The sequence below is a fragment of the Somniosus microcephalus genome, chromosome 4, assembly GCF_052327205.1.
Source record: "Somniosus microcephalus isolate GS21.2 chromosome 4, FLI_Smic_1.0, whole genome shotgun sequence".
NCBI lineage: Eukaryota > Metazoa > Chordata > Chondrichthyes > Squaliformes > Somniosidae > Somniosus > Somniosus microcephalus.
In genome coordinates, this window is record NC_140990.1 from 268,089,533 (window position 1) to 268,106,326 (window position 16,794).

Consider the following 16,794-nt stretch of genomic DNA (forward strand, 5'->3'; position numbering starts at 1 on the left):
ATATTCAAGACAGAGATCAATAGATTTTTGGATATTAAGGGAATCAAGGGATATGGGGATAGTGCAGGAAAGTGGAGATGAGGTAGATCAGCCATGATCTTATTGAATGGTGGAGCAGGCTCGAGGGACCAAATGGCCTACTCCTGCTCCTATTTCTTATGTCCTTCTGCTGAGATGATTGGCCTCCAACAACCACAACCATCTTTCTTTGTACCAAGTATGACTACAGCCACTGGAGAGTTTTTCCCCCATCTCCACTGACTGCAGTTTTACTAGGGCTCCTTGGTGCCACACTCAGTCAAATGCTAGTTGATGTTAAGGGCAGTCACTCACACCTCACTTGTGGAATTCAGCTCATGTCCATGTTTGGATCAAGGCTGTAATGACGTCTGGAGCCAAGTAGTCCTAGCGGAATCGAAACTGAGCATGACGCCTTCCATTATGTTACTGATGATTGAGAGTAGACTGATAGGGTGGACAGGACATACCTAAGCAATTTGTCATAACAACAGAAAATGCTAGAAATACTCAGCAGGCCAGGCAGCATCCGTGGAGAGAGAAACAGAGTTAACGTTTCAGGTCTGGGTCCCTTCATCAGAACTGGAAAAAGCTGGAAATATAAGATATTAAGCAGGTGCAGAGACAGTGGGGTGTTGGGGGGGGGCGGTTAGGAGGGGAGGAAGGAATTGAAAGAACATACTGTGAAAATGTTGCAAATGGGAATGGCAAAATCATACAGCATGAAAAATGGGGGCAGGGATTATTATCTGAAATTGTTGAACTCGATATTGAGTCCGTAAGGCTGTAAAGTGCCTAATCGAAAGATGAGGTGCTGTTCCTCGAGCTTACGTTGAGCTTCATTGGAACAATGTAATAGGCCGAGGACAGAGAGATCAGAGTGGGAGTGAAGCGGAGAATTAAAGTGACAGGCGACCAGAAGCTCAGGGCCACCCTTACGGACTGAACGGAGGTGTTCCGCAATGCGGTTGCCCAATCTGCGTTTGGTCTCCCCAATGTAGAGGAGACCGCATCGTGAGCAGCGAATACAGTATATTAAATTACAAGAAGTACAAGTAAATCGCTGATTCACCTGGAAGGGGTGTTTGGGGCCCTGGACAGTGGGAAGTGGGGAGGTAAAAGGGCATGTGTTGCATCTCCTGCGCTTGCACGGGAAGGTGCCAGGTGAAGAAGGGCTGTTGGGGGTGATTGAGGAGTGGACCAGGGTGTCACGGAGGGAGCGGTCCCTTCAGAATGCTGAAAGGGGAGGTGAGGGGACGATGTGTTTGGTGGTGGGATCACGTTGGAGGTGGCGGAAATGGCGGAGGATGATCCGTTGAATGTGGAGGCTGGTGGGGTGAAAGGTGAGGACAAGGGGAACCCTATTGTGGTTCTGGGAGGGAGGGGAAGGGGTGAGAACAGAAGTGCAGGAAATGGAACGGACACAGTCAAGAGCCGTGTCAACCACAGTAGAGGGTAATCCTCGGTTAAGGAAAAAGGAAGACATGTTGGAAGCACTGGTATGGAAGGTGGCATCGTCAGAACAGACGCGGCGGAGACGGAGAAACTGGGAGAATGGAAGAGTCCTTACAGGAAGCAGGGTGGGAGGAAGTGTAGTCCAGGTAGCTGTGGGAGTCGGTGGGTTTGTAGTGGATGTTTGTCGGAAGCCGATCGCCAGAAATGGAGACTGAGAAGTCGAGGAAGGGCAGGGAAGAGTCGGAGATGGACCATGTGAAGGTGAGGGAAGGGTGGAAATTGGAAGTAAAGTGAATGAACTTATCTAGTTCAGGGCGAGAGCAGGAAACGGCACCGATACAGTCATCGATGTACTGGAAAAAGTGGTGAGGGAGGGGACCTGAGTAGGACTGGAACAAAGAGTGTTCCACATATCCCACGAACAGGTAGGCATAGCAGGGCCCATGCGGGTTCCCATAGCAACACCTTTAATTTGGAGGAAGTGAGTGGAATCAGAGAAGTTGTTCAATGTGAGAACAAGTTCAGCCACGCGGAGGAGTGTGTTGGTGGATGGGGACTGGTTGGGCCTCTGTTCAAGGAAGAAATGGAGTGCCCTAAGGCTGTCCTGGTGGGGGATGGAAGTGTAGAGAGATTGGACGTCCATAGTGAAAAGGAGACAGTTGGGGCCAGGAAACTGTTAAAGTGACAGAGGGCGTCGGAAGAGTCGCGAATGTAGGTGGGAAGAGACTGGACAAGGGGAGAAAAAAGAGTCGAGATAGGAAGAGAGAAGTTCCGTGGGTCAAGAACAGGCTGAAACGATGTGTCTACCAGGGCAGTCCTGTTTGTGGATCTTGGGAAGGAGGTAGAAGCGGGCTGTGTGGGGTTGGAGGACTGAGGTTGGCGGCCATGGAGGGAAGATCTCCAGAGGAGATGAGGTCAGTGACAGTCTTGGAAACAATGGCTTGATGTTTGCTAGTGGGGTCATGGTCCAGGCAGAGGTAGGAGGAGGTGTTGGAGAGTTGGCGTTCAGCTTCCGCACGGTAGAGGTCGGTTTGCCAAACAACAGCACCATCCTTATCAGCAGGTTTAATGATAATGTTAGGGTTGGATCGGAGAGAACGGAGTGCTGCAAGTTCAGAGGGAGGTAGGTTGGAGTGAGAGAGGGGAGCAGAGAAATGGAGACAGCCGATGTCACGTCGGCAATTCGCAATGAAAAGATCTAGAGAGGGTAAGAGGCCAGAGGGAGGGGTCCAAGTAGAACGAGAATTTAGAAAGCGGGAGAAAGGGTCAATTTGTCATTTTGCTGGGTAAATAACCATCAAGAAGTAGACGTTTACCTGAGCCTACACATCTTGTTGCAATGATGTACGACAAGGTGCATCAGTGAGAAGTGCGAGTGGCCGGTGAGAGTCAGTGAGGATCTCGGGAATAAGAGAGGATGACTGGAGAATGGAATTGGAGGGGGAGACTCGGGGCTTGGGGAAGATAGGAGCAATGGGGGTCGGTGGATGGGGAGACTGGGGAATGGGGGTGAGAGAGAGATTGGGGGAATGGGGGTCAAGGAAATGGGGTAAGAGAGAGGGGGTTAGGAAGAGGGAAATGGGGTCAGAGAGAGGGGGAATGGGTGTCAGTAGGAGGAGAATGGGGTCAGAGAGAGGGGGAATAGGGGAATCAGGTTTGGAGGAGGAACCCCAGAGGGCTGTGGATGCTCAGGCATTGAGTATATTTAAAACTGAGATCGATAGATTTTTGGGCACTATGGGAATCAAGGGGTATGGGGATAGGATGGGAATGTGGATTGATGTAGAAGTTCAGCCATGATCTTATTGAATGGCGGAGCAGGCTCGAGGAGCCGTATGGCCTACTCTTATTTCTTATGTTCTTATTAAAATAGTAAACCACTTTAATCATATGTGCCAAAATCTCATTGCTCTCTTTCAGAATATGCACTTAAGTGTTTACAATGAAATCTGCATATCAGACTTTCCTGGACAATGTCTTACCATATGGGAAAACATAAATAGATTCTTGTATCCAATATAGCACAGCAAGTGGAAAGAGAATGACACAGAATGCACACAAGAAAGAACTTCTGCAGAACACTATTTGGATCAAAAGCCCATGAAGAGGAGAAATGAAAAGTAATCAGATTAATACAACTGTAAGATGAAGTATTTTCACTTGGTCTTTTTTTATTCAAAAGTTTTCCAAAAGAAAATGAACAGAAATACTAAGGTAACAATCTAAATTAATTTACAGTTCAAAAATGTTTTCTTGGCTTAAACAACACATCTTAGGAAACAAAACTACAGAATGAGTCATTTGGAACCGGACAAATAAGTTACCACTGGCAAGTTTGTGGCACGAGTAAAACAAAAATAAAAAATTAACTCTCTTGATCATATAGACATCTCTATGAAAATCTTTTTCAAACAATCTGTACAAAAGGTCTTTCTTCATAAATTAAGTTTCTTTATAATTTAATGGCTGTCTACAATGTGATGTTTTAGGTAACTGATCATTTCTTTATGTACAGAGGTTATTTTTTCCAAATCTTATCCAGATAACAAGTATGGCACTTAGTTCAGATATTAACAGCAGCCAATTCCATACAGTTATATAGACCTCTCCGATTTCAGTCTTGAATACATAACAATCCAATATTTGTCTGTAGCTCTGATTCTGGCAATCATCCAAGTACATGGTAACGCTGCAATTTGCCTGGACTTTGACACAGCAGAAATATTCTAGGGAGTACTGATTAAGTAATACCACAACTGTTTTGCTTTATAAAAGATGCATGTGTTGAGAATCTAACAAACACTATTTAAAAAAAAATCTCCTAAGCAGCAAATATTTTGAAACTATGAAATTTCCTGATGACAAGAATACATTGACATATTACAATAATTCTGAAAAAATAACTAAACACATGAAAACATAACTTGTTTAGCCCTAGCTCCTGAGCTAGAGTGATTTGGTCTATTGAGGCAGGCAGGCCCAGCAACCTGACCCAGTACAACAGAAAACACAACCTTGAGGTAGATAACTGATCAAACAGCTGACCAGACAAATGCACAGTCTCTTGGAAGACGACCTATTTCATTTATTTTTAAATACAAAGTCATGAATAAATGAGGTGAGCTTTATTGGCTTGATGTGAAATAAAGCTGATTCTATCAGATAAAGCGCCAAATAGTTATCAGTGATTTCATAGCTTCAAAATCGTTCTTATTACTCTAGCACTTGTAGTGAAGATGATAATGATGGTAATGAAAATTATATAAAGTGTGGCACTGCTTAGATCAAAACCTTCCTTCATGCTTCTTTGTGTCCCTACATTTAAAAAAAAATGCAAATGCATGTAAAAAGGCACATCTAATCGCAAACTGGTCCGGCACAAAATAAAGTAAAAAGAGTACAGAAGAAATTCTAGGCTGAGAGAAAACTTTTTTTTCCATTTGACTAGTTGCTAGCTCATAATTCTTTGGTAATATTAACTTTTAAAAGTGCCAAGTCTTTTTTTATATACCTAACAGAGAGCTAGTACCCATTCAAAGTTATGCCAATCTCTCAGTTTATTTTCAAAGAGCAAAACTGGTTTAGCTTTCATCTTTTTTTGCTGTAATAGCAACTCATTTGCTTGCTACCTTGTGAGCAATCATAAATCATCTAAGCTTTAGCAATTCTTTTAAAACCTGCTAAAGCAGAGGAAAAAAACATTCTGTCATGACAGGCCCACCCTCCTACCCCTTTTATCTACTCTAAGACTACAACATCAATTTATTTTGAAAAAAGCCGAAAGATTTTTTCATTTTCACTATATAGAATTCCTAACTCATTTCTATTATCAGACGAATTTACAACCCAACCACCTTAAAAACACCTTCTTTCTGTTAAAATTTCATCAAACTCATAAAATGTGTTTCACCCCACACACGCCTTTTCCTCCTAAAATTTCTACTTCAATTATTACTTATCTAAGAACAATGAAAATTATTAAAAACATCTACAATACATTAAAAAGGTGTGATCCACAACCAGTCAAATTAGGACTATCAATTCTATAAAAGTCTATTAATGCTGATTTACAAGGCATTGCTGACCCATTTTGTATGGTCACAGCACTATATTTTATAGAGGTCTTTAAAATGCTTCAAACAGCTACTGAAACAAGAGGTTTAAGGCAAATTGTAGTTTGAGGAAAAAAGAAAATCTAGATCACATCACTCTACCTCTAATAAAGTAGACATCTAACAAAAAGACTCTGTAAAAATGTAACACTTCACAACAACAACACTCACACAGCAAGCGTAGTACATCAGTGGAAGATATCTGGTCTAATTTGAAACTTCAGAAAAATTCTTAGTATATAATACAGAAGAAGTAACATAAATCATAACGCAAGTCATTAGTCTACGAAGACTAATCTGCCATGCACCTTGAATAATAAATTTCACTCTGTCAATCTGTGCATTTAGAATATTTATGTTACTGTTTGAGACAAATTCTTAAAAATAAGCTTTCTTTCCTTACCAAAATAAACTTATTTCCCAGAGGTTTATTTACCCCTTGATGAATGTAAGCATTTATATGTACTTCACAGAACTTATACCAAAATAGTTTGTTTCAGTTGATTTTATTACAAATATTTTTTTCAGAACCTGTGCAAAAGGTTGACAATTGTTAAAGCATATTAGATCAGAAGCCATGATTGTTTCAGTCCTTGAATGTTCTCCGCTAAGTGGGGAAGGGGCCATCATTGCACATCTGAAATAGAAAAAGGAGGAAGACAACTTTTACTAATGAGGACATTTTCATTTGTGGTGCTCATCTGTCAAAAAAATTTTTTTTTTCTTTCCGAATTAACTCCTTTTTTTGGGCTGGTCCACTTACCAGAGTGGACAAAAGAAAATGCAGACTTATGCTGAGTGAAGGCAGAAAGAAAAACTTGCATTTTATATAGCACCTTTCACATCCTTAGGGATATCTCAAAGCGCCTCACAGCCAATTAATTACTTTTGTAATATAGGCAACCGCAGTAGCCAAAATGCGCACAGCAAGGTCCGACAAACATCGATGAGATGAGTGACCTCCAACAATGCAGCACTCCAGCAATATTATCTGCCCAGAATATGTGATCATATGCTGGAGTGGGGCTTGAACCCATGGCTTTATTACTCAGAGCTGAGAGTGCAACCGCTCAGCCATGGCTGAACATTCCCCTTCTGCAATTGTGGCCTCATTGAGACGATACAAATTCAAGTCACGGAACAGCTTTACAGCCAGCAGAGAGAGAGACCTTTGTTCCATCAAGTTTGGACAGGAATTATATCCAGATACCAAAGGCTCATCCAAATTAAGCAAATGAGGCCTGAAGCTCAATTTCAGTTGAGCCTCAAGGCCTCCCATTTGGAGCACGTGCTCTCTGCGTACTGTTGGTTAAGTGCCCGAAAATTGGGCATAACCAGTTTCTACCAATATATGTCCAACACATGCAGACATCACACTTCAACAACAACTTGTAAAACATCCCAAGGCGCTTCACAGGAGTGTTATAAAACAAAATTTGACACCAGGCCACATAAGAGTAGAAGAGGTAGGTTTTAAGGAGCGTCTTAAAGGAGGAAAGAGAGGTAAAGAGGTTGAAGGAGGGAATTCTAGAGCTTAGGACCTTGGCAGCTGAAGGCATGGCCACCAATGGTTGAGCGATTAAAATCGGGGATGCTCAAGAGGCCAGAATTAGAGGAGCACAGATATCTCGGAGCGTTGCGGGGCTGGAGGAGATTAGAGATGGGGAAGGGCGAGGCCATGGAGGGATTTGAAAACAAGGATGAGAATTTTGAAATCGAGGCGTTGCTTAACCAGGAGCTAATTTAGGTCAGTGAGCACAGGGGTGATGGGTGAACAGGACTTGGTGCGAGTTAAGATACGGGCAGCAGAATTTTGGATGACCTCAAGTTTACGTAGGGTAGAATGTGAGAGTCCAGCCAGGTAACAAAGGCATGGACGAGGGTTTCAGCAGCAGATGAGCTGAGGCAGGGGCGGAGTTGGGCGATGTTCCGGAGGTGGAAATAGGCAGTCTTACTGATGGCGCGGATATGTGGTCGGAAGCTCATTTCAGGGTCAAATATGATATCAAGGTTGCGATCAGTCTGGTTCAGCCTCAGACAGGAGAAGGATGAAGTCGGTGGCTAGGGGATGGAGTTTGTTGTGGGGATCAAAGACAATGGCATAGATCTTCCCAATATTTAGTTGGATGAAATTTCTGCTCATCCAGCACTGGATGTCAGACAAGCAGTCTGACAATTTAGAGACAGTGGAGAGGTCGAGAGAGGTGGTGGTGAGGTAGAACAGGGTGTCGTCAGCGTACATGCGGAAACTGATGCTGCGTTTTCGGATGATGTCGCCGAGGGGCAGCATGTAGATGAGAAATAGGAGGGGACCAAGGATAGATCCTTGAGGGATACCAGAGGTAATGGTGTGGGAGCAGGAAGGGGAAGATTTTTGTAGGTGATTCTCTGGTTACGAGTAGACAGATTAGAATGGAACCCGGCGAGTGCAGTCCCATCCAGCTGGACGACGTGGAGAGGTTATTGGAGGAGGATGGTGTGGTCAACCGTGACAAAGGCTGCAGACAGGTCGAGAAGGACGAGGAGGGATAGCTTACCTTTGTCACAGTCACAGAGGATGTAATTTGTGACTTTGATAAGAGCCGTTTCGGTACTGTGGCAGGGGTGGAAACCTGATTGGAGGGATTCAAACATGGAGTTCCAGGAAAGATGGGCATGGATTGGGAGGTGTCAACACTTTCAAGGACTTTGGAGAGTAAAGGGAGGTTTAGAGATGGGGCTGTAGTTTGCAAGGACGAAGGGGTCAAGGGAATTTTTTGGGGAGAGGAGTGATGAAGGCAGATTTGAAGGAGAGGGGGACAGTACCTGAGGAGAGAGAACCATTAACAATATCAGCTAACATGGGAGCCAGGTAGAGAAGTTGGTTGGTCAGCAGTTTAGTGGGAATAGGGTCGAGGGAGCAGGAAGTGGGTTGGTTATAGATGCAAAAAACTTAAAATGCTGATTGCTTCTCATTAAGTAATGGTACTGAGCCATGTAAACCAGGAAAGTCCCAGCTTTGATTTTTGGTCTGCATTAAATTAACTAATCTTGATTGAAGTGGACATGGGACTGCTACAATGAGCCTAAGTGTTTCCAGGTCTGGGAGGAAAAAAAAAATCAGGCTAAGGTCCAACTGCTGAAATATGTGCATGTGTGGAAGTCAGTTGAGGGACTCAACTGTGTTGCTACCCATAATACAATAGCAATTAATTGTCCAGGCCCACATGACAAATGGCCACTTGGCAGCTGTGTCTCAGTTGGTAGCCCACTTGCCTCTGAGTCAGAAGGTTGTGGGTTCAAGTCCCACTCCAGGAACTTGAGCACATAAAGCTAGGCTGACACTCCAGTGCAGTACTGAGGGAGTGCTGCACTGTCGGAGGTGCCGTCTTTCGGATGAGACGTTAAACCGAGGCCCCATCTGCTCTGTCAGGTGGATGTAAAAGATCCCATGGCACTATTTCGAAGAACAGTAGGGGAGTTATCCTCGGTGTCCTGGCCAATGTTTATCCCTCAACTAACAACAAACACAGATTATCTGGTCATTATCACATTGCTGTTTGTGGGACCCTGCTGTGCACAAATTGGCTGCTGCATTTCCCACGTTACAATAGCGACTCCACTTTAAAAGTACTTCATTGACTGTAAAGCACTTTGAGATATCTGGTGGTCGTGAAAGGCGCTATATAAATGCAAGTCTTTCTTTCTTTGGGCATGGTACTGAAGAGCTACCGGCACCCAGGGAATGGTACCCAGTATGTACAACACTGACTTCTATTATGAGCAGCAACACAGTTATTCTGTGGCTATGGCAGTTGATGTGTGTAGCAAGCTAACATGGTATGATTTTCAGGGATTTTGTGCTTAGCGTTGGTGGGCAGGTCATGTGACTATCACAAGAGTATGATTTTGCACTTGTGAAAGAACATGTAAAAACACAGGCACCCTGTAGGAATGTCATCTAGGAGAATCAGGCTTGTGGTGCACAAGAAACCTGAAGGTGAAGGAGAAATGTTGTGCCCTGATTACTGAAATGTAATCATTAGTAAGGTACACAACACAATACAGTGAAATAGATCAAACCTAATAAAAATGTCCAGGTTATAAAATGGTCTAACATTATACAAAAATAGGCATCTTATTTTTAGCTAAATGTCAAATTGTAATTTTTATAGTAATAAAAGTAAAAGAATAGAAATGCACAGGAATGTAAATAACTGATTGAACTACTTTCATTAAACCAAGCTGTACGTGCATGGTACACTGCTGCACACATCTGGTCATTCAGATCCTATTTCACAGAAGACCAGTGAGACTGATGTGCCATAAATAAATGCATTCATAAACATTTTACATATTATCTTTTCTGTCATTCCAGTAACTGAACACATTATGAAAGTGCTACTTAAAGTCTCTATTTATGATGATAAAATAGCTTTAGTGCATAGACAGCTGGTGGCTGTCATTTTTGTCAATTTGACCTAAAAATCTTCACCAAAGGGATAATGCAGCTATAAATAAATCATCAACACATGCAGTAATTAATAGCTACCTGAGAATTACTTGCTTTGCTGATAGGAGTAGGGAGAGTGTTCAGTTGATGTCTCCACAGAAACTTGCTGCTGCTGACCACTGGGCTCCTGTGATGATGAAATACAATCAATAAGGTACATGCTGAAATCATAAGAACTTAACTGCAGTCGTGTGTCCGCATGAAGTCACTTGCAGCTTCTCACAATTATAGATTAATAGCCAGTATTTATTAACATCTAACTGCATTAATACAGACATGTGATCATTTTACTGCTGAGATAATACCAGAAAGGCAATACAGACAGGATAGTTTTCAAATTATACTATTCTGTAAAACACGCTTTTTTAAATGGGCAGACTCTGTGCAAGTGTGTCAAACATGTCTGCCATTTTCATCAGCTATTAAGTTGAGACATGAATGTAACAAACATTAATTGTGAAGTATTAATCATAATACAATATCTATTGTACATTAAAATATAATTATGTACATACATATTTAACCTAAAAATCAGAATCACCTTTCCTATACAAGAAGCCCTATTATTGCATATTCAATGGCGATATTATATGGCTTGTAATTTCCGATAGGAGGCTTCCTGCGTGCGGATGCCTCCCATCAGGAAAAAATCTACGCCCTTACCTGAGGGCTCCCGAGGTGCGGCCATTTCCGTTCCTGGGCCTCTCCACAGTCGAAATGCGCAGGGCCCACGTATCCCAGGGGCGCATGCCGTTCGCAAGAGTCCCTGGGATAACGTGGGCCAGGCGAGCCAATGAAAGAAGGGAATCCCCCTTCATACTGTTGACAGATAGACCTGTCAAAAGTATGAATGGGGATCACTGAAAAAAGACACTAAAACATTAAATACAATTTTAAAAAATCATCACATTTTTAAAATGAGTTAAAATTACATTAAATTAAATATTTTAAACAAAAATTTAATTTTTTGAAAAAAAGAATTAAAGTTTTTTATGGGGCTAAAAATAAACTTACCTTTTATTAAAGTATTTTTAAATTATAAATGAGTGAAATTTTTTTTTCCACTTTTTTAAACTCATGCTGGTAAAAGCAGGCCTTACGTCTGTTTTTACCAGGCGTAAGATTTTTAAGTGATTTCAGCGGGCGGAGGTTCTGCAGAAAGCGGAACTCTCCGCCCGCAGAGGCCCTTCTCCAGGGCAGGCAGAGGATCTGTCAAGATTCAAGCTGCGCATGCCTGAAACCGGCATTTCCAATATCCCTACGGGTGTGTACACACCTCGTACACACCCATAGGCATCGGAAAATACAGGCCTATATATATATTTCAATTTATGCGTTGAAAGCGTTGACAATACTTTATTTAGATTACAATAGTTACATCTCCCTACTTGAAAATATTTCTACTGACTTCTAATGAGTGTAGAAATAGTGATTTGTTATTTTGAGATATTCAAAGATCTGAATGTACTTCATTGAGGACCTAATAAAAAAAGTTAAGAACAAAATTCTTGTTTCAATAACTGCTTATAATTGATAGATGTGTTATGCACACACACACACTCACCTCCACTTGAACAGCAGCTGTTGGCACATGTGTGTACTGGGGGATATATGTTCCCTGCATAGCTGTAGCAGCAGGCATGTACTTTTAAAATAAAACAACAAAAAATCAATATAAACAATCTTTGATGCCCATAACCTCGCTGATGTAGTAGTCTTGGACACCTGAATACATTAATAAATTATACTTGTGTGGTACACTCTAGCCTTCATTCTAAGTGAAACTTGAAATAATTTAATTTTGTAACAATTCTAATATTGTCACAATATTTTTAAACTGACAAACATTTTTATTTATATGCTTGTAAATCACTTTACAAACAGAACTTCAAAAATCTCTTGCATTTGTTAAAATATGCATGTATATTTTTGCTCTGCAACACATTCAGCATATATTCTTCAACTGCAATTGTTCAAAGTTATCTTTCTCTGAATGAATAACTGCATGATGCGAGGGAAAAGAGACAGGGCTAAGCAAGGTTTTCAAATAGCATAAAGGAAGGGAAGAAATTCGGGTACTGGAAATAGGAAGTTTAACAAACAATAAGCAAGATGGTAAATTAACACAAACAAAATGGACCAATAGATGGAGGGGAGGAAAGAATTTGACAAAATAAGATGTCTAATACCAATACTAACAGTATTACAAATAAAATAGCAACTGGAAGCACAAATTGGCAGAGAAACAGCAAGAAAAGAAATAGGTTTATTAAATGCTGCTTTAGGAAACGATCTTGACTGCATGTCCTAAAGCCAAGAAGGGAGCAGATTTAGTTATGACTGAACCAAAAATAGTCACCAATCTAGTAGTAAGGGAGGATCTTGGCAATAGTGGCTATAACATAGAATGGTTACAGCACAGGAGGAGGCTATTCAGCCTGTCAAGCCCGTGCCAGCTCTCTGCAAGAGCACTTCAGCTAGTCCCACTCCCTCACCCTGCAAATTTTTTTCCTTCAGGTACTTATCCAATTCCCTTTTGAAAGCCACGATTGAATCTGCCTCCACCACTCTTTCAGGCAGTGCATTCCAGATCATAACCACTCGCTGTGTAAAAAAGTTTTTCCTCATGCTGCCTTTGGTTTTTCTGCCAATCACCTTAAATCTGTGTCCTCTGGTTCTTAGTTCTTCTGCCAATGGGAACAGTTTCTCTCCATCTACTTTGTCTACTCATGATTTTGAACACCTCTATCAAATCTCCTCTCAACCTTCTCTGCTCTAAGGAGAATAGCCCCATCTTCTCCAGTCTATCCACGTAACTGAAGTCCCTCATCCCTGGAACCATTCTTGTAAATCTTTTCTGCACCCTCTGTAAGGCTTTCACATCCTTCCGAAAGTGCGATGCCCAGAATTGGACACCATACTCCAGTTGAGGCTGAGTATTTTATAAAGTTTCATCGTACCTTCCTTGCTTTTGTACTCTATGAGCTGGATTTTCCAAGCCCCGAGGAGGCGGGCATGGAGGCGGGACAGCCGGTAAACACGGAGAAAATGGGGGCAGATGGCAAAGCCGCCCCCCATCCCGCTTCCATGCCCTTTTGCCAGGAGGCGGGAAGATGTGCAACTTCGGGTCCCGTCTCCTGGAGGTGGGAAAGGCTATTAATCCTTTTAATTGACTGTTAACAGGTAGTTAACAGGCAGAAAAAAGGATTAGTGCCATTTTACCTTCACAGGTGAAGGCTTCCCGACCTTGGAGAACCCCGCCGGGTTGGAGGAGACGTGGAGGTCTACGGTGGTCGGAGGCACCTGGAAGTAAGATGTAGAGGTGAGTGATAGGTGCAAGTGTGGAGTGGTAAGTATGCAAGGTGAGTGATAAGTTGAAAAAAGTGTTCACTTACCTAGTTTTCTTTCTACAGCCTTTAGCCACGGTGGATCGGGTGAGCGGACATCCTGCTTGTCAATTTCACAGACTGGCTGTTGGAACCTCCGTTCCAAAAGCCATGTGAAATTTACAAATTTGAAAGGTTCGATGAGTCCTGAACACAAGGACTCATCAAACTAAAGAGAATGGCAGTGTTTGCTTCACAGAGCTGTCAAACGCTGACATTTCTTCTTTGAAGAAGTCTTGATAGATAGCACGTCTGACGTTGACGTGATTTGTCAGTGACTTCATCCCGAATTGGCCTGCTGAGCCCGCAGGGTGGGCTTAACAAGGACAATTGGGGAAAATCCCTCTGGTTGGACAGGCAAAGATGGAGGCGGGACATTGACACGACAAGCAGCTGTCCCGCCTCCATTCACAAAATCCAGCCCTATGCCTCTATTTATAAAGCCCAGGATCCCGTATGCTTTTTTAACCACTTTCTCAACCTGCCCTGCCACCTTCAACGATTTGTGCACATATACTCTCAGGTCTCTCTGTTCCTGCACCCACTTTAGAATTGTACCCTTTAGTTTATATTGCCTCTCCTCATTCTTCCTACCAAAATGTATCACTTCGCAGTTTGCTGTGTTAAATTTCATCTGCCACATGTCCGTCCATTCCACCAGCCTGTCTATGTCCTCTTGAAGTCTATCACTATTCTCCTCACTGTTCAATATACTTCAAAGCTTTGTGTCATCTGCAAATTTTGAAATTGTGCCCTGTACACCCACGTCCAAGTCATAATATATCAAGAAAAGCAGTGGTCCTAGTACCGACCCCTGAGAAACACCACTGTATACCTTCCTCCAGTCCGAAAAACAACCATTCACCACTACTCTCTGTTTCCTGTCACTTAGTCAATTTATAATGGGGAACAAAGAAATGGGAGACCAATTAAATACATACTTTGGTTCTGTCTTCACAAAGGAGGACACAAATAACCTCCCAGATATGTCAGGGAACATAGGCTCTAATGAGAGGGAGGAATTGAATGAAATCAGTATTTGTAGGGAAATAGTGTTAGGGAAATTGACGGGATTGAAGGCCGATAAATCCCCAGGGCCTGATAATTTACATCCTAGGGTACTTAAGGAAGTGGCCCTAGAAATAGTAGATGCATTGCTGGTCATCTTCCAAAATTCTATAGACTCTGGAACAGTTCCCATGGATTGGAGGATAGCTAATGTAACCCCACTATTTAAGAAGGGTGGTAGAGAGAAAACAGCGAAATATAGACCGGTAAGCCTGACATCGGTAGTGGGAAAAATGCTAGAGTCCATTATAAAAGATGTAATAGCAGAGCACTTGGACAACAGTGACAGGATTGGACAAAGTCAACATGGATTTACAAAAGGTAAATCATGCTTGACTAATCTACTGGAATTTTTTGAGGATGTAACTGGTAGAATAGATAAGGGAGAACCAGTGGATGTGGTGTATTTGGACTTTCAGAAGGCTTTCGATAAAGTCCCGTATAAGAGATTAGTGTGTAAAGTTAAAGCACATGGGATTGGGGGTAAGGTACTGTCTTGGATAGAGAACTGGTTGGCAGACAGGAAGCAAAGAGTTAGAATAAACGGGTCTTTTTCCCGAATGGCAGGCAGTGACTAGTGGGGTACCGCAGGGATCGGTGCTAGGACCTCAGTTATTCACAATATATATATAAATGATCTAGATGAGGGAACTAGATGTAACATCTCCAAGTTTGCAGACGACATAAAGCTGGGTGCGCGTGTGTGCTGTGAGGAGGATGCAGAGAAACTCCAGTACGATTTGGACAGGTTGGGTCATTGGGCAAATGCATGGCAGATGCAGTATAATGTGGATAAATGCGAGGTTATCCACTTCGTTGGCAAAAACAGGAAGACAGATTATCTGAACGGCAATAGATTGGGAAAAGGGGAAGTGCGACGAGACCTGGGTGTCCTTGTGCACCAGTCGCTGAAGGTAAGCATGCAGGTGCAGCAGGCAGTTAAGAAGGCAAATGGTATGTTGGCCTTCACAGCGAGAGGATTTGAGTACAGGAGCAAGGAAGTCTTGCTGCAGTTGTACAGGGCCTTGGTGAGACCACACCTTATTGTGTGCAGTTTTGGTTGCCTTATCTGAGGAAGGATGTTCTTGGCAATGGAGAGAGTGCAGCGAAGATTCACCAGACTGATACCTGGGATGGCAGGAATGACGTATGAGGAAAGATTGGGTCGATTGGGCTTGTATTCGCTAGAGTTTAGAAGAATGAGAGGGGATCTCATTGAAACTTATAAAATTCAACAAGACTAGACAGACTAGATGCAGGAAGGATGTTCCCAATGGTGGGGGAGTCCAGAACCAGGGGTCACAGTCTAAGGATAAGGGGTAAGCCATTTAAGACTGAGATGAGGAGGAATTTCTTCACCCAGAGAGTGGTGAACCGGTGGAATTCTCTGCCACACAGGGCAGTTGAGGCCAATTCATTAAATATATTCAAGAAGGAGTTGGATATATTTCTTGAGGCTAATGGGATCAAGGGATATGGGGAGAAAGCAGGGACAGGGTACTGAATTTGGATGATCAGCCATGGTCTCATTAAATGGCGGAGCAGGCTCGAGGGGCTGAATGGCCTACTCCTGCTCCTACCTTCTATGTTTCTATGTTTGTTTCATATCCATGCTGCCACTGTCCCTTTTATTCCATGGGCTTCAACTTTGCTGGCAAGCTTATTATGTGGCACTTTATCAAACGCCTTTCGGTGATTAAGTTCACTATCAAGCTTGAAAGGGAGAAAGGAGGATCATAAGTGAAGGATTTATATTTAAACAAGCTGATGTTGAGGAAGGAATTGACTGTAATAGGATTAGAGAAATTAGTTCGGAAATCTACAGACCAACAGTGGAATCTCCTTAAATAACGAGTAGATTACAAAACAGCTGAAAGGAATTACTTCTGAGGTGATGGAACTATTGTCTGTGAGAGTACTGTAGTTAGAACCAGTATTAAACGTAAGGGGGCATAAATTTGTCTTGGGTGGTAGCACAAAATGGCCGATAGTGCATTGGCAGCCCATTTTACACTCCGCCCGATTTTCTTTTACATTGATCAAATGAAAAGAAAATCAGGTGAAATGCAAAATGGGCTGCCAAGGCGTTATCACCTGTTTTGCATTAATGCCCAGGATTAATTTATACCCTTAAAAAAATGTAAGGGCGAAACTGCAGGAATGATATAGAAAGAATTACAGAAAGAAGGAAATTAACAAGGGTAAAGAGAGAATGTGGATAAAATATGCAGATGTTATAAAGGGTAATAGCAAGCAAAATGTT

The 16,794-nt window shown here is 42.4% G+C and overlaps 1 protein-coding gene across 14 annotated transcripts in view; it reads right to left on the reverse strand.

The window, feature by feature from the left end:
- Positions 1-3,624: 3,624 nt before the first annotated feature.
- LOC147120445 (RNA-binding motif, single-stranded-interacting protein 1-like) overlaps positions 3,625-16,794 on the reverse strand; it is a 661,270-nt gene continuing 648,100 nt past the window's right edge. For all 14 annotated transcript variants that reach the window (XM_085986392.1, XM_085986391.1, XM_085986393.1 and 11 more), the window contains 3 exons: positions 11,642-11,722; positions 10,117-10,204; positions 3,625-6,222 (listed from right to left, as the gene is read on the reverse strand). In XM_085986392.1, the coding sequence (XP_085842518.1) occupies positions 10,124-10,204; positions 11,642-11,722 (162 nt within the window). In that variant the 3' untranslated portion in view covers positions 3,625-6,222; positions 10,117-10,123. The remainder of the gene's footprint in view (positions 6,223-10,116; positions 10,205-11,641; positions 11,723-16,794) is intronic.